The sequence below is a fragment of the Strongylocentrotus purpuratus genome, unplaced genomic scaffold, assembly GCF_000002235.5.
Source record: "Strongylocentrotus purpuratus isolate Spur 01 unplaced genomic scaffold, Spur_5.0 spur5_scaffold_2, whole genome shotgun sequence".
Taxonomy (NCBI): domain Eukaryota; kingdom Metazoa; phylum Echinodermata; class Echinoidea; order Camarodonta; family Strongylocentrotidae; genus Strongylocentrotus; species Strongylocentrotus purpuratus.
The window spans coordinates 2,438,879-2,462,044 of NW_022145605.1; the positions used below are offsets into that span (position 1 = coordinate 2,438,879).

At 36.4% G+C, this 23,166-nt stretch overlaps 1 protein-coding gene across 1 annotated transcript in view; it reads left to right on the forward strand.

Moving 5' to 3' along the window:
- Window positions 1–325: 325 nt before the first annotated feature.
- Window positions 326–23,166, forward strand: part of LOC756222 (serine-rich adhesin for platelets) — a 101,110-nt gene continuing 78,269 nt past the window's right edge. The window contains exons 1-3 of the mRNA XM_030992517.1: window positions 326–334; window positions 4,079–4,459; window positions 12,277–12,358. Of these exons, the coding sequence (XP_030848377.1) occupies window positions 326–334; window positions 4,079–4,459; window positions 12,277–12,358 (472 nt within the window). The remainder of the gene's footprint in view (window positions 335–4,078; window positions 4,460–12,276; window positions 12,359–23,166) is intronic.

The following is a 23,166-nucleotide window of genomic DNA, read 5'->3' on the forward strand; positions in this document are numbered from 1 at the left end:
GAAAACAGTGATGCTTGTTAGCATTTTCCACAAAGGTACATGTTGGCCAGCTGAGCTCCCGGACGTGTTATGGTGCTGAGCAATGATGCGGTTTAGAGCAATCAAATCATGGCAGAGTTCTGCTATTTTTGTCCTACTCCCATCTTGCATCATGCAGATCTATCACTGCAAGTTCATTGTTTTCTAAGTGGAGTCGCCCACGGGAAGTATGGAGAAGGAAAGAAGGAAAGGATGGAGCACTGAGCAATTGATGAATTGTTCTGGAATGAAATTATATAGGAGAGCTATTTTTGTTTCGATAGATCAAGTTCAAGGAGGTGCCGTTATGGTACCAGTGAGTTGGAATGTAGAAGATTAGAATACAATGGCCAAATTCATCAACTTAAGCAAGTTTATATGACGTTCGGTGCAGGGTTCACATATATGCAAATTAACCTGTCAACTGATATCGTTGACACTTTTCATTGGATTCAATATATGACTACAAACAAAGGCCTATTAAACTTTCTCTACGTTTGTTATTATGTATTTTCTGATGATAGTATTACATGGTATTATGAAAAAGCACCCTCTGAAAACCCCCACCACAAAATATATAACAAATTTGCATAGAGGAAATCTAATTTTACCTCTAAAAAAGACGCCTCCAAACAAATTTTAAAAATGTTAATTTATTTTCCTCTGTGTGCCATAAAATATAGTTGTAAACAGCTTTTACATGATTTAAATCTTAGCAGATGTTCAGAATGTATTGTATTGTATAAGACTGTTAGGAGTGTTGTGAAGAAGAATTCATCCATCTTACTCCCAGCTCGAAACTAAAAGCATCACCCCTCCCAAGAACTTGTCGCCTGACTGCTCTCCATTATTACGTTTTATTAATCGCCTCAGCGCTCTATGGCGTGTTAAGCGCACCACGGGTCAGTTAGCCTGGAGAGAGATTGCGTTTAACACCTCACATAAACTACATCATCCACTATGCTCTTTATAGGTATACATGTTTTCAAGAAAATTTAGCCAATTTTGGTCCATAATTTATAGGAGGCTGAGAAAAAAAATGCACACAAATTTAGGTTACAATATTTGTCCAATTTGTTCTGCATTGAAAGCAAACTGTGTAAAAGGAAATTAAATAATCACTGAGAGGGATGCAGAGAGAGAGAGAGAGTGATAGGAAGAGAGAGAGAGTAGAGAAAGAGAGAGAGAGAGAGAGAGAGAGAGAGAGAGAGAGAGAGGGGGGAGGGGTAGGGGGGAGGGGGGGGGGAGAGGGGAGGGGCAGAAGATTAATTAAGTCAGTTAGACATATTAATCCCATAATGTATCCTTACTAAAGACTCTGTCATCGGTAGTGAATGATGACATGACCACATGCATGATTATTCTAATATAATGCTCGATTACTATAGTCTGATGTTTGTCAAAGAATTGTTATTCTGTTTCAGGTTAACCAAACTAATTTCTGTAGCATCAGCTAATGATAGATTTGGTCTTGTGACCACATATGGGAAAACATATTGCAGGTTTAAAGATTGGGTTTATAAGGCAGTATCTCCATAAATGTCTAAATAAGAATTAAGTGGCTTGTCTGTACACCTCCTACTACACCATTGATTACATTGTCATTGTAAGAACTGAAGAATTGAAGCTCAACATGGATATGTAGTTTCTTTCTATACCTTCAGGACTGATATTCTTAGATCAGTTATACCTCCAATACCAAATTGCATATGAAAACATATGGAGACCGATTTAATATAGAGTTAGACATATTTATTGTTAAAGTAAATCTGTGTGAAGATACTGGTCCTTTATGGATCTCCCTGCAATCCTTCCTTCTACCCTGCATTCAAACAAATTTTCACTGACCCCTTGCTGCACTGACCATCACAAATTATCCTAGACCTATTTAGTTCCAAACTTGACCATGCATTGTGTTTGACCGATGACCCAATGACTTCTGCAGATTAAAACATCTCCATCAATCACCACAGGTCTCTACAAAATCATATTAAATATTGGATAGTCAGTCATGGAATAAAGGATAACAGGTGTCAGAATGGTTGGTGGTCCTATTCCATCACCTACGCTTGTACCCCACAAAAATACCCATCATTAAATTACAAAATACCCATCCAAAGTGATTTAGAACATTCAGTGAACTATCTCCATGACAAAGATGACATTTTTAGGTAATGTTTACAATATTCCCACAGGTGTATTTACAAAATACCCTAGAATAATAAAGAAAATGAAATGACATAAACGTCTTTCATGAATCTTGTTAATTTCAGATGACACTTTCTGAACTTGTTTTACCAAGCATTTTAAAGAATTTATTGAAAAAGTTGAATAGCACTAGGAAAGCCCATGTAAAGTTTGTGTGCACCCCAGTCAATTGATCATATATCTTTTTCAATGATGAATTAAAGCTTTACACACTACTAAGCTTCTACAAACTGCCTGAAAATAGTTTCTGCAGGCAAGACTAATATAATAACAGATCTCGTGCAGTGCAATGGTAAAGTGCAATGACATGTTGGCATTGATAAACAAACCATGATTGGCTGTGTGTGAGGAATCCTTGTACTCTGATCACCTGTGTTTGTATCGCAGGTGGGGCGACTCCCGGTGGGTGGGGTACCTGACATGTACCCCTCAGGTCAGGCTGGCTGGTAGCAGAGGGGAATTACATGAGTGTTAGCAAGTTGTCCTGAATTAATTTATCTTAAAGAGGTGTGGGTGGGAGAGGTGGGACAGTTGGACAAAAAAGGGAGGGAAGATTGGGGATAGAGATATTGGAGGAGGAAGAAGATAGAGAAAGAGATGGAGAGGAGGAGAGAGTGAGAAAGAAGAACAGAGAGCAATAGAATAGAGGGATTGGGAGGGAGGAAGGGAGAGAAAGAGAAAGAGAGAGAGAGAGAGAAAGAGAAAGTAGGCGAGGGGGTGAGGTATTGAAGAAATAGAGAAAGAAGGAAATAATGGACAATTGAAAAGATCTACTTAAGATGGACAGCACTTTTACATGTATATTCATGGAGGGGGTAGAGAATACAAAACGATCAGACAAACTGAGGAGACTGACACAGAGAGAGATGGAGAGGGAGAAAGAGATAGAGAGAGAAAAAGAGAGGGAGAGGGAGAAAGAGATAGAGAGAGAAAAAGAGAGGGAGAGAGAGAGAGAGAGAGAGAGAGAGAGAGAGAGAGAGAGAGAGATGGTAGATGGAGGGTTTTCTGTTCATTTTGGATTTCATTGATATTCAGGCTTGACTGATGATTTTCCCACTCTAAACTGACTTCCATCACTGTGCAGCAATTTTGTTTGTTCCTTTCCCCTATATATTCTTTGGTTTCTATGACAACGTTCCAATCCAAATCGCTACAGCACACTTATTTCCCTGGTGCTCAAATATTGGCGATCTTGACATGATGCACATATGTATCTTCCAGGCTAGATTGTTTATCCCTGTCAATAAGTCTGCAATGCATCAATGTCTGTCAATGTATACTTGGTGGGATATTGTTCATGAATGTAGTTCAGGGACGAAAATTAGTGTGTGCGTCAGACAATGCATTCTGTAAATTGTGCCACCGATTATTAGCAATTAAACAGCTCTTCATACTTAATCTGTAGGTCTGTGACCTCTCTGTTCTATTTTCTTGCGCATAATACATGTACCAGTAAGGTTATTGTACTCGGTGCATTTCACTTGTATTCTGTGGTAAATAAAAACTTTTTTTTTTATGCCTATGAAAGTGGAAAAGTGTTTTCATGTTAAAACTGTGAGATATCTTTGGGAAAAAAAGTGAAGTACATTCACTTATGCCACTAGGCTCATGCTTGAAATGAATTATTACACTTGAGGGATAAATTTATGTGAATATTTTATTTCATGTTTAAAATTCATAGACGATTAGAATTCATTTATTTTACAATGTAGTAGATAGTTGAACAATTACATGTATATGTGTCAGTAAATTGCAATGAAAATTGATCTTCAGGGAAGTGTTCTTTTCATTTTACCAGTATTCACCAAATCTTGTATTATAACTGTCTGATTAAAATTTTCTTGACCTGCAGCTCGACACAAGTTCCGACATCACAGAGCGCAGGAAAATCCGGGCAGCGCTCCGTGAACTCCGGACCAACAATAACAACTCAGTGGTCAATCCCCACATCCGTACACCCATCTCCCCGGCAAAGCTCTCCCACCACCAATCCTTCCGAGCCGAACGTAGGCGACGCCCGGAGATAGACGTCGCGACGAAGAAGCAGAGTCAGGATGATGACATCTTATACCGGCCTCGAAGGAGGAGGGAGATGGATGCTTGTAGAGGAGGAGGAGGAGGAGGAGGAGGGGGAGGAGGAGGAGAGGAGGGGGATGATGAAAATGAAGCATTGGTGGACATCGAGATGAAGATAAAGGCAACTGGGAATGATGAACAGAAGTTAACTAAACTGGTAAGGGAGTGAAATACATGTAGTGAAATTAAAGTAGTCATCTGAATCAAATTTTCAAAGACAAAGAAGGAAAAAATAATTTTCTAATCTTTAAAAAAAAATGTTTAGACAAAATTTAAAGTTTATTTGATAAATGAGTATGAGTAAAATATACATGTACATGATTGCTAGAAGTATGTCAGACCTGTGTAATGTACATTTTTACCTTGGAAAGATAACACACACTACTACACAAACCCTTGCTTGAGACTCCCAAAGATCTTCTCAAACTTTGATATCTATCTACTTGGCAGTTCATATGGGCCTATCTGCCTTCACTACGGTACTTTAGTTTCATATATAAAATTTTATTATTTTACCTTACTATCAAATAAGAAGTATGTTTATAATATATTACAAATCTCACTGTTATGCATGATTTCAAAATCACAGCATCATGAAAGTAAGATTGAATACATAATCATCACCGTTTAACGTTTAATCTTCCCATGTTGTGGAGTTGAACATTACATTTCCTTAAAGGCCCATCTCCAAGCTTTTCTGTCTTTAACATCCACTTGGAAGAGGCCAGACACTCTCATATCCTCATACAAAATCTGCCAACTGGTCATAGCAGGCTATACAGAAAAAATATCATTTGATTTGATTTACTTTATATGATTTAAGCAAGGGTAACCTACCTTAGTCAGAAGACTGTTCTTCTGTAGGTCTATTGAATAATACAAAATATAGAATACTGTATATACAATATGATAATAATGAATAGATAATTAAAGAAAGAATAGAAAATAACAACAATACATATATACAAGTCAAGTAAAACAAAAAACCTGAACTATACTTCAGTGGGAACATAGATTGTGGAAGTTCATTGAAGCAGACTGGAATGGATGATGTCACTTGGGGTCTGGTGTGGCTCACACCTTGCCTGGTGCTCAATCCTCTGGTGTATACCTCTCACAAGCCTTGGGGTCAATGGCTAATGTGGGAGAGAAGCCTGCCCTCCTTATACCAAGGAGTTATGCTCGCTTTGGTAACTCCTTGCTTACATCCAACACCTTGAAGAGACGGCTTTATTATGGAGTGGTGTAGAGAGAAGTGCCTGGGAATACAGGCAATTGGGTCATGATGTTGCCTCATGAAACATGGAAAGAAAAATAAAGATTGGATAAAACTCATGAACATTATACAGTACTGGAAGTTCAACCAATTTTGCTTAATGTTGAAAGGTAGTTTAATTGAAACTAAAATTGAGCAAATATTTAATGCCTTTTAAGGTGCCACTTATGAATATTCTTGATAGCCGAGAAACAACTTTCATGTGTCTGATATATAACTTTTACCAGTGGTATTAAAGGTAATACAAAGTTTTGGGAAATTTTGAAAATTGGGTGGATAGTGAATCTTTACAATTGTAATATATTTGGATGCCCCTGTGGATGTATTAAAAGCACTAAAAAGATTAGCCCCTGAAACACTTCTGTTTTCAAGAAAATTGAATATAAAAATTTACCGGTGCTCCCGGTAAATTTTGATAAATTTCAAATAGCGCCTATGGCCGTGCAATGGTAGTTGCGACCATGAAAATCTCAGAATATGTAGTTGTGATATATAATTTCCAAACGGGAATAGCTAATCAGTCGATTTTAGTCTAGAAACATTGTTTCATAGCTAAATTAATATCTTGACCTTGAGAGGGAGCTGTACAACATAAAGAGTTTATTATTTATAATTTCATAACTTTAGACTCGGATTTCAACCGCGACAACGATCAATGGATATTGTAGGAACTCATATGCTTCCAATATGTTAATTTGAACCAAATTCATGACCCCATACCCAAACTTTGTAATACCTTTAATGATGTATTAATGATAATTAACCTTGTACAAAACTCCTGTATCTCCTTTATTTTGCTCAAAAATCCTCTGCTGCGACATTTTGTAAGCTCTGTCAGAGCTGTAACGGGCCCGATACCCAATCCCTCTGAGGAATTGAAATCTGAATTGATTGCCGAAGGAAGGGAGCCCTCAGTAGTTGAAGGCTTGAAGCAGTCTATCAATGGATGTACAGAGTGTCTAGGTGCCAATTGAGGATGTAATTGATGGGTTTGTGTCTGGCTTATGACGTAGAGTATCATTTGGCTTTGATTTGTCTCGCTTGGCTGCTGAAGTGATTCAGCTGTATTGACTTGGGTCATGCCATTTATACTTTTTGGAATGAATTGGGGAGGGGGGGGGGGATTATTTCCAGAGGCATTTGAATCCCAGAGTCTGTAGGTAGAAGATAAAGATGCACATAGTTTCAGACTGTTTTACCTATGTTTCAGACCTATATTAATACTAAATACTAAATTGCATCACCCTGGTGTTGTTTAATATTACCGTAAGCTTTTTCAAATGTACCTTTTGAAAGGATCTCTCTCTTGAACTATTAAAGACATAACAATTATTATTTAAAGGAAAATTAAGATTCTCTTCATTGCATCTTTGGAAATAAATATAGGCTAAGCCAATACCAATTTTGATATTAATAATGTTTATAATATACATTTTATCACATCTAACTATCAATCAAATGATTAATCTATATCACAAACTTTTCTCTGCTAATATTTGGCATTGATTTGTACAAACCAGTACAAACCCCTTTTTTAAGGGGGGGGGGGGGCAGGTTCCCTCAATGTAGCTGGTATCTCTGTATGCAGACCCAATGTTCTGTCAGGGTTTTTAAGATAATACTCAATTGAATAAATTAATGAGATATATGTTACACTGGTGACCAATTATTTGGGAGATTTCTCTAAATATGGGGTGGTATTCTCATAAGTTAAGCCGGGACTAAGTCCAGACTAAACAAGAATTTTAGTTCACACTTCTATGGAATGCTAGGTTTCATCTTCCTCCTTCAATATTCATGACAAAGATAATCTACCAAAGACTTTTTGGAAATTCAGTTCATACTCATATTATCTTTTTCTTCCCATTTCATTGCAAAATTAATTTTTTGGAGACTTTTCATTGAAGGATTAAAATAATCTGTACAGGATAAATAAGTTGACAACAGGCACTCCATAAAAGTGTGGACTAACTTAGTGCGCGCTAACTTAGTACACGCTAACAGAATACCACCCATGGTCTTTATCACCTCTAATTCTGTTATCAAAATGCTTTTAAAGTGACAATCATAGAAATGCACAATTGCATACATTCTAATTAGGGGCAGTTACACTGTCATCCAAACACGCCAAAAAATGCCAAACCGGAGCCTGGCCGCGATGTTACCAAGGGCAACTACGCTTTACCGGCAGACATGCCAAGCCCCAAACATTCCAAAACGAAGTGTGATCTTTTGGCGTGTTTTGGAGTGTTTTGGCGTGTTTGGCAAGTATAACCGCTCGCAGTTGTAACATCGCGATGTTAGGCACGTGACTTCCGGCACTTCCGGATTGTTACCCGCGCTCTTTTAAACCACGTTCTTCCCGTGTGATATTTATAGCATTTCCAACGTCGCGCGTGTTATCCGTTCATTCAGCTCCGTTTGTTCCAATTCCGTTAACTCATCCTTTATTCAATCTTCGTTATTCCCGTCTGGCCATATCTGTCTAGTAGTAGTATTTGAGTGTTTTGTTAGATTAATTAATATGGAAGTGAACAATTCCCATTGGACTGATGATGAGATGAAGTTCTTGATTTCGATGTGGAGGCAGGGAGAGCTCCTCCACCAGACTTCCAAGCGTCCCTGCAAACGTGGGGAAAAGGGCTTCAGAGAAATGAGTGAAAGCATGAAATTAACAATTAACAACGATGATTTTCTTAACCTTCCCATATCGTTTTTACTACTAGATTTCGATTGAATTTGGGAAAACTGAATCAGCAGCCGTAGTCCGTACTTCGTAACTTATCCACTCTTGCCTCAAATACTACACGCGAGATAAACAAAACATATCGCATGCATGCGCATGGGATGTATCGCTATTTAGCTAGCTATAGCGCTAGCTGGAAATTGCGCGCGCTAAAAATCTTATAGGAGGCCGGGGTCAAAGGTCGGGAAGACTGCACATGCGCATTACCAACCGAAACACGCCAAAACATCGCTGAACAGCTCCGTCGGTGATGTTTCAGCACAAGTGTAACCGGGTGCACGAAACATCGCGACTTTTCAAAATGAGGTATTTGACAGTATAAATGCGCCTAATGAGAGTAATCTCATGTTTAGACAAGGTGTCGGATTTATTTAAAAAACATGGTTTTGAAGAGGTGCATTTATTAGTCCTAATAATTGAATTCATATACATTATTTAAAAAAACACTGGAAGTGTATGAACATGTTCTGTTTTTACAACACTGCAGCCAATCAAAATGAATTTCTCTAATGATTAGGAGCAGTTCTGCTTAGTAATATTGTCAAAATAAGGGGAGACGGTATACAGAGTCATGTGTTTGGCACATTATGAAATTCAACATTATAAGGTTTTGTGGTGTTAGTGAACTAATGTTTTCAGAATCAGAATCAGTGAACTAATGTTTGCAACTGCCCAAGGATGTGTAATGATGCCTCAACCCCTCATTAAGCTGTATAAATCCCAAAGTATGAGCCATTTCCTCAAATGCCTTTCTGAGGATAGGTGTGAAAACACTTCATCATCCATTAGTCTTAGAGGAAATACCTAGAGAACATTACAACCAATTAAGAGAAACCTTGATAGTACAGACCAGACAACAAATAGAGACATTCAGACCAATATTTATAGTCAGTTGCACCCTAGCTCATATTGCAATTGCACTAATTAGCCAGGTAAAGGCTTGGTTATTGGTCCTTCAAGGCTGTTAATAATGAAGAGCATGGATGGTTTGGACCAGTTACAGCACAGAGTTATTTTTTATGTGAGTTGAAGATTTATTGTCAGTCCTACCAAAGAGATATTACAAAGTGCTGGTATCTCCTTGGTCCTACTTTAGGAGTATGACACATCCACCTTGCTATTCTGTTGGCATATACACCAGGACAGACCCAGGACAGGAGAGGTCCAAGAAATCTTCTTCAAAAGTCCCTTTATTTTAATTCTGTGAAGAGTTTCATGCGACGTTGCATTAATTTGAGTTTTCTAACTGTTGGCCTCTTACAACTTCTTAGCTATTTTTTCACCATCTGTCTCTAATCACGCGCTGACAGGAAACGCTTCATCCAGTGTCTTAACATGTGACGTGATTTTGAACATGAATCGTCTTTCTGACTAAAAATGAACCATTCCGACATGCGCTCTCAGCCTGGATGCATGGGGCTGCAAAGTTTGAGCAAGTCTTTCAAAAAAGTTGATATCAAAGTTATTTGGGAGATCGCATGACTGAGCCCACGTAATACTGTCGGGCTATGGGCACACAGTGGTAATTAGCAAGGGTTTCCTGAGTCACTCGGCACAGAGATCTAGTGAGTCAAGACGCGCTAAGACCTGACCAGCCCCCAGATCTCAAGCAGCCTATCAAAATACTTTGTGGAAAAACATGATTAGAAGGGATCCATGACATTTTCATTCCAGATCATGTTCTTGTGGTCATTTGCTTCAACTTGATACTTTCTGTCAACAGAATGTCCTTGCTGCTTATTATTTATCAAAACCTCTCCTTCTTTAGGTTCTTGTCTTGAAACGTTCACCCCTGTAAGTCATATGTCCTATCCCACACCTTTTTGGAATGCTTCATTATGATAAGACTTGAGCCAATAATTTGAACTTTCTTGATTTTCATCTTACTTTAGCCTTCAAGGATAGCTGTGATACCTATTGGACATGAAAGTCCTCATCGGATTAAACAAACTTTATTTTGGGTCTTTACTTCAGAGCCTTGAGCTGACCATGGGTTGTTTCTATTTCCTGCATCACAAGATTAATGCAGACCAAAAAAAGGCATGACATTCTTAAAGATTTGGGAAGGATCTTACTTTGTGGGAAGGATTCTATTTCGTGGGAGACCTGATTCACGGTTGTCACCAGCAATGTACTTTTGTCACAGCCAGAACCGAGAAAAGTTTCCATTTTTTCAAGGGAGCCATCCTGTTCAGTTCGATTGATTGTCTTGTTCTTCATGTTCCTTAGTGCATCTGATCTCTCTCTGTCTCTGTCATTTCTTCACATCTGATCTGTGTTACCTATGATGTTATCAACATCTTCCAACCTAGCTCTCACCCATTGTCACCTTCTGAACTTGTCAGAACTGCCACACTCACCAGCAGTGGACGATCCATCACAACACCAGAGTGCAGAGTGACAACGTTTTCCAAAATAAATTCTACCTCTTTCAAATGCCATCAGTAAAGAAAGTTTTGTAATCAAGCTGAACGCTTTGAAGAATCTGGTGTTCCGACTCCTGGAACGACGACCACTGATGATGATTATGATTCCCGGATTTCAGTGAATAATCTCCAGCTCCTGCACCGTTGGAAGCATTTATCTCCTGCACTGTGAACGATTCCTTCCCACAAATTTCCTGGACAATTATCGCTCCTGGACTCGCTGTTACATCATCGTTAACTCCTCTCGAATATAGAGTGGAGAACAGGTGTTACCCTGGACAAAACAGGAATTGTTTAACTGTCTTAAGCTTGATATGTTTATAGATAGAGTTGTCATAATTTGTCATCCCTTACCGCAACGATAATCTGTTGTATGATTATTGCGTGATCCTCGTCTCCTGTAGGAGCTACTGTCAGAGTGTTACAGCTCATTAGAGATGTGTAGTGATGATTGAAATGCTGCAAGCCTCATGTTGTCAACTGTTTAAATGGATGTAGCTGTTCATTGCCATAGCCACTTTCAGAATAAAAGATTATCTCCAAGGGAAAGTTTGTTTAATCATATCAACACTTGCAGTGACAGACTTTAAGATACGCCTCCTGAACATTAACCTGGATTGAATGCTAAGAATGTGAGACAGCTAGACGATCAACTTCATCAAGATTTCGTATCGAATTCGCGCTTGAATTTGGTGAAATCTAGGATTACAAAAGCTTGTTTTAAGGAATTTGAAGAATCAATCCCGTTTTACACCAAATGATCTTTCTTCTAGACATATGAATTCCAGGATCAATTTACTAATATAGAAATATCTCAGTCATGTGATATTTTGAACAGTGGTGATATTTTTTGTCCACAAATGTTCTACTTTTGACAAAACTTGATCTCAGCGTCTCAGATATACATTTCTTTTCAGAAGGATATAAAAAAGAACATCTGCATATTTAGGGAATGTGATTTCTTGAAGTAACTTTTGCTGTGTTGGACAAGTGTTAGCTACAGAGCATTTTATTACCCCCTGTGTATGAATCACATAGAAGGCTCACATAGAGGACGACATTCATTGTGGACTGATAGAACTGTACTTATTATTAACTCAGCTGCATTTTTACCAGACCTGCTCACCTGTTATAGAAGGAATAATTCCAGACAATAGAACTAAATCTGAACTCCGCTATCGTTTCTGAGAAAGAACCAATTTCAGCAAATTCTTCAAAAGGGATATTTTTAGTGAATGGCACAACGCTTTGACTCTCTTCAATCTTTGTTACGAAGGACAACTTGTATTTGAACATTTTCAAAAGGATTATTATAGCGAATCAAAGAAAGTTTCTACTCTGTAATCGTCTATGAAAAAGAACTTGTTCTTGTAACTTTTCAGAAGAAATCTCTCTAGTGGATAGAGCAAAGTCTTAACTTTGTGTAATATTTTGTTGATAAGAAGAAGATCATCAAGATGGTGACGATGGAATCACAAATTCCTGACAAACCATTCAACTTTAAATCTCTCTTGAATCATTGGCAGCTCTCTGAGACGAGGGACTTCAATGATCGTAGGAAAGTGAGGTCAGCAATCAGGGAGGTCAAGAGGAATACCAGACAGCAAGGTAAGTAATTATTATCATTTTTTAATTTTTAAAAATTTTGTTTGTAAAATGGTTTTATTGATAAATATATGCATTTGAACAAATTAAACAATCACACATAATCAATCGAAATAACATTGTAGCATCCTTACATAGTTGAGTAATTGTGAGTAATTATTCATTCATTGTCAAAATTAGAATATGAGAATCAGGATGAACATGTTTTACAAATAACCAAAATATCTTGTGTGGTTTGTAGAAAGTATTGTCAGATTATCTAAAGAGGTTTGGCAGTTTTTGCATGTTTCTGTAGTCAATGTGATCACCTTGTATGGTAGATGATTGACTGATACTCAAACTTTAGTCAAAGAAAAGGGAGGCAAAACAAGACATCATTTGAGTATTTTGCCTGTTTAGAGCCAGGAGGGTGTTAACTCTGTATAAAATGATTTGAGATAACACCCTTTTGGCTCCAAACAGAAGATTTGTTAGCATTAGAGAGGAAGCAATAGATTGTAACAGAAATGAGGTTGGCATCAAAGAGAAAATGGATAAGGGTAAGTAACTGAACATTTAGCCATTTTTTTTTATTTTACTTGGCTAGATTTGTAATTAATTGATGGGGCTAGGAGGTTAATGTCAACTATTTTATTTCTTTAAAAAAATTGCCTATTATCATGGAACCATTCCCCTGGATAGCACACTGAAAACCAAAGTGCTAGAAATCAACACGTAAAAGAGAAGTTATCCATTTATAAAATGACAGTATTTGCAAAATGGTAGATTCAAATTTTTGACATGCTGCAACCTCTTTAGTATGGGATCTAACTAAATAGTGAGATACAACATTTGAAAATGCTGTCATTCCTCAGGCCTTCTAAATGGTGACTTGATACTTAGTTTTTAGAGCGCACATATAATCAACATTATTATGTGTGCACATGCAACGGTCAGGCAGGGTATCCAAGATCATCAGAGAGTCTTGCACATTCTATTCCAAATGCCAGGCCAGCTAGATATTGGCTTTTCTCTTGAATGCTATCCGCCCACCTGAATGAAAATAAATTGGACTCAATGGGTGGATATTAAGAGGTGGGATTGGTAAAGGGCACAGGGAACACCTAGACTCTGTGGCAGGTGAGAAAGGGGTGGGAGAAAGATGTATGATTAGAGGAAGGAAGAGATTATAGAGCAGGAGAGAGACGGAGAGAGACAGAAACAGAGAGAGAGAGAGAGAGAGAGAGAGAGAGATACAAGGAAAGGGAGAGAGAGAGAGGGGGGGAGAGAGAGAGAGAGATATATATATATACAAGGAAAGAGAGAGAGAGAGAGAGAGAGAGAGAGAGAGAGAGAGAGAATGCTCAATTTGGTGATGGAGCAGATCTTCAGGTTCAAGATGAAAATGTTTGTGAAAAAGGTTGAAATATTTTGTACAAATATGTCGCTCCCTTTTCATTTAATTTGAATACATGAAGAAAACTAGTTCATTGTCCATATGTTTAAAAATATATTTTTGATAGGTTTGGACAACACTATCTTGTAAGAGGACTCTAAATTTTTTCTTAATTATTTCCTGCATTTCTTTGACATGCTGGCTGTGCGCTATATGTTGCTTTCCGTAGTGGAGTATGATCAATTAACTGAGTCATTATGTACTATGTAGATATGTTTCCTGCTAGCGGGAAACTATTTCTTGCAACCATTTGCATTTAAAGGTAAAGTAAGGAGGGTCAAGGGTAAAATAAGGGGTGAGAAGCATGCCTCATAATTAAATGAGAGCTCACCCACAAAATGCTTGCCAATAGTAGAATTACATATATCATGTAGTCAGAAGATTAACTTGAAATGTGGTTTTGGAATACTCTTCAAATGACTTTGATATTTGTTCACATTTCAGCTGAGGTAGTGTCAGGTGGGGGAGGGGGAGCATTGCCCCCGCTTACCTTCCGAATCCTCCAATGAATACTCATTATAAAATGCTGCCCACAGCATGGCAAATATTTTCAATTTGTCATCTTATGAGCTTTTCAGTTTACATCATATTTACAGTAAAGGGAAATAAATCTGATTTTCAGGGTGTGGATAGTTTGTGAAAACAGTGGCCCTTTAAAGCTCAGAGATATTAATTCTAGTGATTTAATACAACCAAATAAAAGGATGAATAGCCAAGCTAAAACGGATGCCATTACAAAATTAAATAGGGGAGGGGGATAGTTGATATAAGGTTTCATATCTAATTTCATGTCAACTGTCATGAGTGAAAATTAATCTTTGTTTACCAAGTTAGGTGTCAGTGGGTTACGGTTTAGAATTCCTTTCAGGTTTTTCAAATTGAATGCAAGTTATACTTAACAAGCAAATCCTTGATGAATAGTGGCTGACACTTTGCAAATGTAGAAATGGAGGAAAAGTAATGTCTAGTTATACTTTCTACTAGAATTTTTTTTAAACGGATGAGAGTGAGAGTGAGATATATATATATATATATATATATATTTAGAGAGAGAGAGAGAGAGAGAGAGAGAGTTAGGGGGATTACTGTTGGAGGTAGTACATAATATCAACATCATATTTTCATATTTGATAGAGAGAAAGGGGGAAACATAAAAAGGGAGAGAAGAGTGGAATAAGTGTACTGTAATATTAATAAATCATGTAAAGTTGGCCTACTACTACTATTTGGGATAAAATCAGGAGCCGCATATGCCTCAGATTACATGCAAACCACAGAGACATATATCTTGGCTCGCTACATGTACATCTGAGCCTCATTACTATATTAATGATTGAATTATGAAATTAAAGGTTTCCATAATTGACTTGAACATCCAAGATATTGAAGACACATGTGGACAAATGCATAGTGAATGAATTACTATGAGTGAGGAGAATTTTGTTACATGTTGTACAAGTCATGCTTGCACATCTGCATGGCATTTGACTCCGATTGTGAATGTATGTGTGGTCAAAAAGATGAAAATGATAAATTAGCGAACAAGAGATAAAATATTGAGGGTATTACCATAATAGAAATTAAAAATATTGCTAAAGATTAGAGTATATATGTACAGAATAATAACTGGATTTATTGATTGCATTCGTAAGCAGGTGTGATTAAATATAATTTTTTATTTTGGATTAGTCTCAAACACAACCAATCAGCCATTTAAAAATCTTTTGAGGCAAAAGCACCACACACAAATTACATGAAGCTTTGATGAATGATCAAGTTCTTGAAGGCTTCATAAAGAACCCTGCAAAAACAGCTCTGGTGACATTCATGAGAATTGCTGTTAGGACTAAGCTACTCACTTTATTACAGCAAATGAAAAAGGACCGTTGTTATTATAAGAAGATTACATGTTTTTAATAGAGGATATAGCTTTTGAAAATTGAATACCTCACTGCTCTATTTTGTTTGCACTATCTACAAAAAAGTAAGGTAAAAGCCCTTTAGACTATAGAGTGTATACTTTTGGCCATGATCGCTTATTAGACAAACTTGATGAAATAGTCAGTGATTCATTGACCAGTAGACAGATATCTTAGAGGATTAACAATGGGCTTAATCACTTATATATCACTCAATTTCTGACCTAGATACATGGGCCAGCTGTAGCAAGCAGACAGAACTCTTATACAAGGTACTGCTGTTAAAAATCTAGGCTTCCCTAAAAGTATTGTAAAAAAAGGATTCAAGCTGTCTTTTTCTCAAGGGAGGCACAATCGTAGCCAGGGGCCACAAGGGGTCCATAGCCCCCTATTCTAGGTGTTTGCAGGTGATTTTGTGTGTCACCCCCTGTCAGTGTCCTGTGCCCCCATCAATGTATGATAATTCTGGTGAGGCTAATGAAGGGAAGGAGGTGAACAAGGGCCCTGTGTCATAAAACTTTACCATTGATGGTAAGTTCCCTGGAAACCTTGATTTGATTGGCTGTTAAGTGATGTTGCCATGGTAGTTTCAGTCTATCAGTGGTAGATTTTATGCGAGGGGGGGGGGGTGCAGGTCTCATCCTTTGAATGATTCTCTGTTGTTTATCTGTATGTGCTCTCTCCCTCACAGTCTTTCACAAAAAAGCCCAAAATTTGAGATTTGAATCCTGATGCAGTCTCACTTTAAAACGAGACTATACGTTCACATTCAGAATATGTAAGATTTGGATCGCAATTCAGGTAAAAAAAAAATGAATCTCACGAATCAGTCTTTGTGTGAACTGGCCCAATGCAGAGCACAGAGTTGAAACCCCTTTCATCTCTTTAACTGTGTACTTAGTCCAAGCTTCTTGGGTGCACCAATGATGTCAAATCAAGATTACAATAAGTAGTAGTCCAAATCACTAGAAGGAGTTTACAAAACTAAGAACTTTTTAAACTTCCACAAAAGGTCAATATTTGGCCTGTTAAGTAAGCTGTGTTTAAACTTTTACCCTCTTCATAGTAGTACTCTAAAATCAAGAGAGGTATTATACGTTTTAGGGACCTGCTTTAAAGCTGGGCAATGTCTCTGAGTACATGACTTAAGAAACGTGTATTTAAAAAAAGTTATTGAATTTTGCTTGTACTATTTTCTACTGAGGGGCAAGCACACATATCTATTTAAAATAACCATTTTATTTGCCATTTTAAAAGTGATAGTTCTCACCAAGGTTCGTGATGTACTTTGTGACTTGTTGTCACCAGCTAGGGGGCTTTTGGGGGCTTCAGTTGAATAATTGTACAATCAGTTTGAAAGAACATAATTTGGAAATATACCGGTATACATGTATATATCTTGCTTGAGAGCATCAGTCAAATTTTCTTCATTTAGATAAAAACTTGAATTGTAAAAGTAGTAAAGCCAGATATTTGCCAGCCATGTCCTGTAAACAATTCCAAGAAAACATTTTTTTTTTTGTGGTAAAAGTTGCTCCACCCCCCACATACCTAAAGGGTCAGGAAATTCACAAGGAGGCTAATAACTAAGCTTCTTAACAAAAATATGTACTTTGGATATGTTTTTTTCAGTTTTTTATTTCTTTCCCAAAGGCAGTACAATATAATTGAAAGTGAAATCCACCTCCTCTCTCTTTAACCCATTGTTAGTTGGATCCCTTAAAGCCATGTTATTGAAGGGCTTACAAACAAAAAACGTGACTGACTTCTGGCCAGGTCAGAGACAGGTCAATATGGAAGGTACAAGTTCAAAGCAGAGGTCAAAGAATTGTAAAGATTTTTGCCCAGTAATCCATCAAATTAGGAAGTTAAAAGGGCTTTTCAAAGGGTTTTCTTTTGAACCTGTAGGCTAATACCTGGACCCTGTGTGTAGGCATTCATCCACTCAGTCTAGTGATCCACCTTTTGTGAATATGAATTTGTGTGGTCTATTGGGAAACTTATTTTCATTTATCTTAATTGAATTATTAGCAATTTGGGGACTTTGAATTTGACCGATACCTTTATATCAGAGCTGATCATAGATACTAATTCTAATTTACAAATGTACTTCTATTTGTGTGCCAAATATTATATCTAGATTTTATTTGAAGAAGTGCATAATTAACTGTTTAATAAACATGATGCTCATGAAAATTGTAATTCATCTTTTCAGCTCTTAGCCTCTGATTTGTTATTATATTTAGGTTTAATGCTAGATTGTTTTCAATTTTGGAGGTAGCTAATAAAATCAATTTACAGTGGTGTTGATTATTTTTAAGTTTTATGCTTAAGTGAAAGTACCTGAAAATCTGTCATTGGATTCTTCAGCTAATTTGTTTGTTTGTTTTTATTTTACTGAATTTGTCTTGTTATATTTTGATGTGTGTTGGTATCTTCTGAAGATTCCTTCTCACACAGACTGAGGTAATAAAGCTGTCCATTAATGATGTTTGAGTCATGTAGAATTACTGTAAATCGTTTGCCGATTCCGGTTTGCATAATCCTGATGTCCTGAGTGATTACCCTGGTAATTGAATCATAGTTGTTACAAACTGTTATATGATTAGGGATTAATCTTTTAGTTGAACACAGTTGAACTTCTGCTAAAAACAAAATCCTATTTCCTTTCTAATTTGCACATATAGTCAGTTTTGTGCTAGAAGGCTGTTAACTCATATACTTTAACACAGAACAAATGTCTTTCAGGCTCCAAACATATATTTCCCTGTAATTGCAGTATGTTATTAATAGCATTACTGCATATATGGACATACATTTAAATTAACATAAATAAATCAATTATGCTTTGAAAATCTTAGCATTTCTATTAAATACCTTTCCCTTTTTAAAAAGAAGTCATTTCAAGACATAGGATCAATGTAGACTATTGATCTAAAATATATGACAACAGGGGGCACAAGTTTTTTTCTGAACCTTTAGAATAATGAACCTTCCGAAATGTGAACCTCAAAAAAACAAAAATGACACGTTTTAATTAGATATTATTGTACATTCTTGCCCATTGTTTTTTGCTCATACATGTATGGTCTAATTAAATCTCAAGTGTTTTAAGATCTGTATGAATTTATGGTGCCCCTGTTTAAAGTTTGTCGGGGGGGGGGGGGGGGGGTGGGGGAGGCGGAGTGCAATTAAGAATTCAAATTTAAATTAGGAGATGTATTCCCTCTAAACCCCTGTTAGTGGTGAGCCTTGGTAGAGTTGATTGGACTTTTCATTATATTATAGGAGATAGATATACTGGGGATGACCAATTTATTTGGTTGAAGTTGGTTCTTAAATTAAAACTCTTTCTTTTGCTACAATTTAGCCTTGCAAATATTTTGCATCAGTTTGCTTACAATGCATAAAGGATGTAACACTGAAGTGTGAAAATGAATACTACATGCAACAATGAATTTCCATTACTTTTGAACAATTTACCTCTTCTGAAATTCAATCAATTTTTACGACCAAACAAAGACTTGTTACATGTATCATGCAAAGATTTATGTTTAGATATAAGGAAGTAATAAAAAGTAGGAATTTCATAAAGAGTTGATCAATCACAAGCATTTCCCATGAACCAACCAAGCTGGTAACTTGGGAACTCATAAAGGATAAATTATTTATTTGGAGAATATGTAATGCTGTGACTGAGCAAACAGCCATTACAAGTGCTATAAAAATGAAATGTTTGTAAGGTGTTAAAAGTGCTATAAAAGAAATATTTGTCAGGTGCCAAAAATATTTTATTGCAGAAAATTTTAAAGTTAATTTAACATAAATTACAAGTTTTCAGGCGTAGAAATGTATGTATGGGAAATGTTAAAACTGGGACTTAGCATAGGTATATATTCTTTACAAAAATCAAACTGCAAGGTGTTATAAAGTACATATTGCAAAGAATAAACTGCTTTGAAAAATAGGCAATTTATCAGAAAGAAAATCCAGATGTGGAAAGAGCAAAGAGAAATGTGGGGAAATAGATTGCATAGGTGGACAAAAAAGTTTGTGCAAAAATAACATTCATGACACAAGAACTGTATAAGGTGTGTTGATCATCAAAAGCAATCAGTGTGCATGGTTTTACCAACACTATGTTTGTTTAGATTTTTGAAAAATTTCATAAAGTAGATTTGATACTTGTGGATTAATAGTTGTCATGCTTAAAGGTAATACAAAGTTTTGGGAAATTTTGAAATTGGGTGGATAGTGATTCTTTACAATTTTGATATATTTGGATGCCCTTGTGGATGTATTATAAGCACTAGAAAATTTAGCCCCTAAAACACTTCTGCTTTCGAGAAAAATTGAATATAAAAATTTACCGGTGCTCCCGGTAAATTTTGATATACATTTCAATTAGCGTCTACGGCCGTACGATGGTAGCTGCGACCATGAAAACCTCAGAATATGTAGTTGTGATATATAATTTCCAAACGGGAATAGCTAATCGGTCGATTTTAGTCAAGAAACATTGTTTTATAGCTTAATTAATGTCTTGACCCTGAGAGGGAGCTATACACATAAAGAGTTTATTATTTACAATTTCATAACTTTAGACTGGATTTCAACCGCGACAATGATCACTGAATATTGTAGGGTCGCATATGCTTCCAATATGTTAATTTGAACCAAATTCATGACCCCATAGCAAAACTTTGTATTACCTTTAATGTCTGAATAAGAGACATTATATTTGCAGTGCAAGACTGCAAGTATCCCAATTTTTTGTCAAAAATCATTTATCAAATTCAGTTTTGAAAATGAACCACAAAGATATTTTTTTTTAAATAAATGCAAGTGGAATTTATGATTCCAGTTGTGAAATTGGCTCAAAATGATGAGGTTGTTTCTGTCTTCCCAGATCATAATTGGGCTCATAAAGCCCTGGAGATTTATTTTCTTTATCAGTCAGTGGGCTTTTATGATGCGTGGGTCTGAAGCAATTGAACTTTTCATAGTATTCCGCCTCCCTACCACGCTCAGGAAACATACCCTGTTTGTATAGGACCTCGTAGTGCTAGAGGGAAGGCATGGGAATATTTTATATGAATTTGTTTGTGTTCGCTGTGGAGATTTGTACCAGCAATGTTTTATATCAAGATTTTTGTGGAATAAAGTACATTGGCAGGTCGTTTCTCTGCCCTTGTTTTTTTTCTTCCCACAAGAGTTTATCAGAGAGAGAGAGAGAGGGGGTCATACCAATCATGTAAAAGAGAAAGTTTTCTTTTTTGAAAGACCAGCCAAATTCAACAATTAAGAAAGATTTTACAGTATTCCCACAGATATCCAGAGCTCCCAACTTTTACCAAAGAACTTTTGTAATTGTAATTTTGTATATAATTTTTTTTCTCCACATTCTTGTAAAAATGTTCTTTAGTTTTCTTGGAGGTATTTTCAAGTTGTAGTCAGCAAATTCATGGAGAACTTAGCCCTATGATTGAATGAAACATGAATTTTTAGCTTTTTTCTCCATTTTTTGTTTTATTTAGAGAATGGGGAACTATTATCAACAACAATAATATCAGCAGTGGCAATGTTTGGAAAGTATACTATGGTTTATATTTTCATGAACTATACTGATCTACTCTTTAAACATGCTACTTGTGATGGATAGTGCAAAAGAGAAACCAAAGTATTTTTTGTTTAATTATTAAAATGAAGCAGGATTTTGCATCAGAACACCACATACTGTATATGTCTTACTCTTTTCGTATTTGATCTAAATTTCATACAGGTCCTCTGTGTAGACTTCTTTAACGGAAGATTAGAAAACCATTTCCTTTTGAACTTTTTGGGGAGATAAATACTAGCTTGGATTAAAGGATTCCTAAACCATTAAACTAATGTGCTCTTGAACATCTGGGGTCAGATATTTTATATCCAGGACAAAATTATATTTCAAGAAGGGATGAAGAAGAAATCTTGCCAAATACTACCACACCTCTGTCAGAAAATGTTAGATTACATTTAGTAAAAGGATGTTGGCTATATGTATTAGATAGATGTTCTGATTTTGTATACTACAAATATTACATACTGAAATTTGTTTCTTATTAGTGTCTGACCTTCAAAGCAAGCCAAGTTTTTTATTTTGTAAATAATATTATTAAAGGTTTCCTCTAATGGAATTGATATATATTTCTATATTTTTGTATGTAAAACTTCTTTTAAAGATCATTCTGTGTATAAATCTAGTTGCATGCAAAATTTTGTTCATATTGAAGGGGGAAAAGAAATAATTGGGTTGTGAGCCAAGACAATTTTTGAAAGTTTTACAAAGTGACAAAGTTGTAGATACTATCAATTCTCAATAGCTTTGTCATGTCCAAACCTCCCAGTAGACCAATAGCATATGATTTTAACTGCCTATCAGATTGATGGCCCATGAGACCCTACAGATGCTGCATTTATAACTCAAGCAAAAGTCTTTGATTTTTCTCCCATTCTGTTTCATCAGAAGTTGCTTAGCAACTACCGACAAACACGATGAAAGAGCAAAGTAAAAAAAATCCATCTCTGGAATTTTTAAAATAAAAACGCTGGCAGATAATTCACTGATTTTTGTCTGCAGTGTAAATGTCGGCTCTCAAAACATTGGTGACTGATTCAGGATTGTGGTCACATGACTCTGCTCCCTTCTGTGCGATGGCATGCAGAGCAGTGAAGAGTTGCATATGTGCACTATACTCACCCATAAATGGGAATGTACAAACACTGATATTTTTTATGGGTTTTTCTATTAGGCCTAAAATAAAACTTGTTGTATTGCCCTTTGCGACCGACCCAAAAATCTGAAAATCTTAAGTCGGCATTAAAAAAAAAAAAAAATTTTTAACCGTTTTTTAATTATTTTTTTAAATTAATGAATGAAAATAAATGTATTTTGTTTGTTTAAATGGGATATAAATGCATTAAATCAAATTATTCCAAAATTCTCACTCGTGCAAGCCATGGATAATTATGAGGTGAAAAAGATAATAATGGAATGATGACGCTGAAGCACAAAAAAGAGGAAAAAAACATTCAAATCTGAAAATAATGGCCCAAAGCGGGCAACAAAAAAAAAAAAAAAAAAAAAACAACAACATTTTTCCGACCAACCGACCCATGTTTTGCCACCCAAAGGGCAATACAATAAGTTTTTACTTTATGCCTTAGTGTAAATGCAGTCCCCAAAATCGATGAATTTTCAAAATGGGGTTTTGGCTGTGTAAATGGGCCCAAGCGTCAATCTAGTTGACCTAGTTAAACTTTCAAAAAGCCTTCCGTCTTTTGAGCTGTCAGTAGCATGATTTGTATAGACTTCTTTAGTTGTGAGACTGAGTCCTTCACAGCATTGCAGAGTTGAGCCTACACGTTTTCTTTGAGCATTGGGGGGGGGGGGGGGGAATGAATTTTCCTTTGCCCCA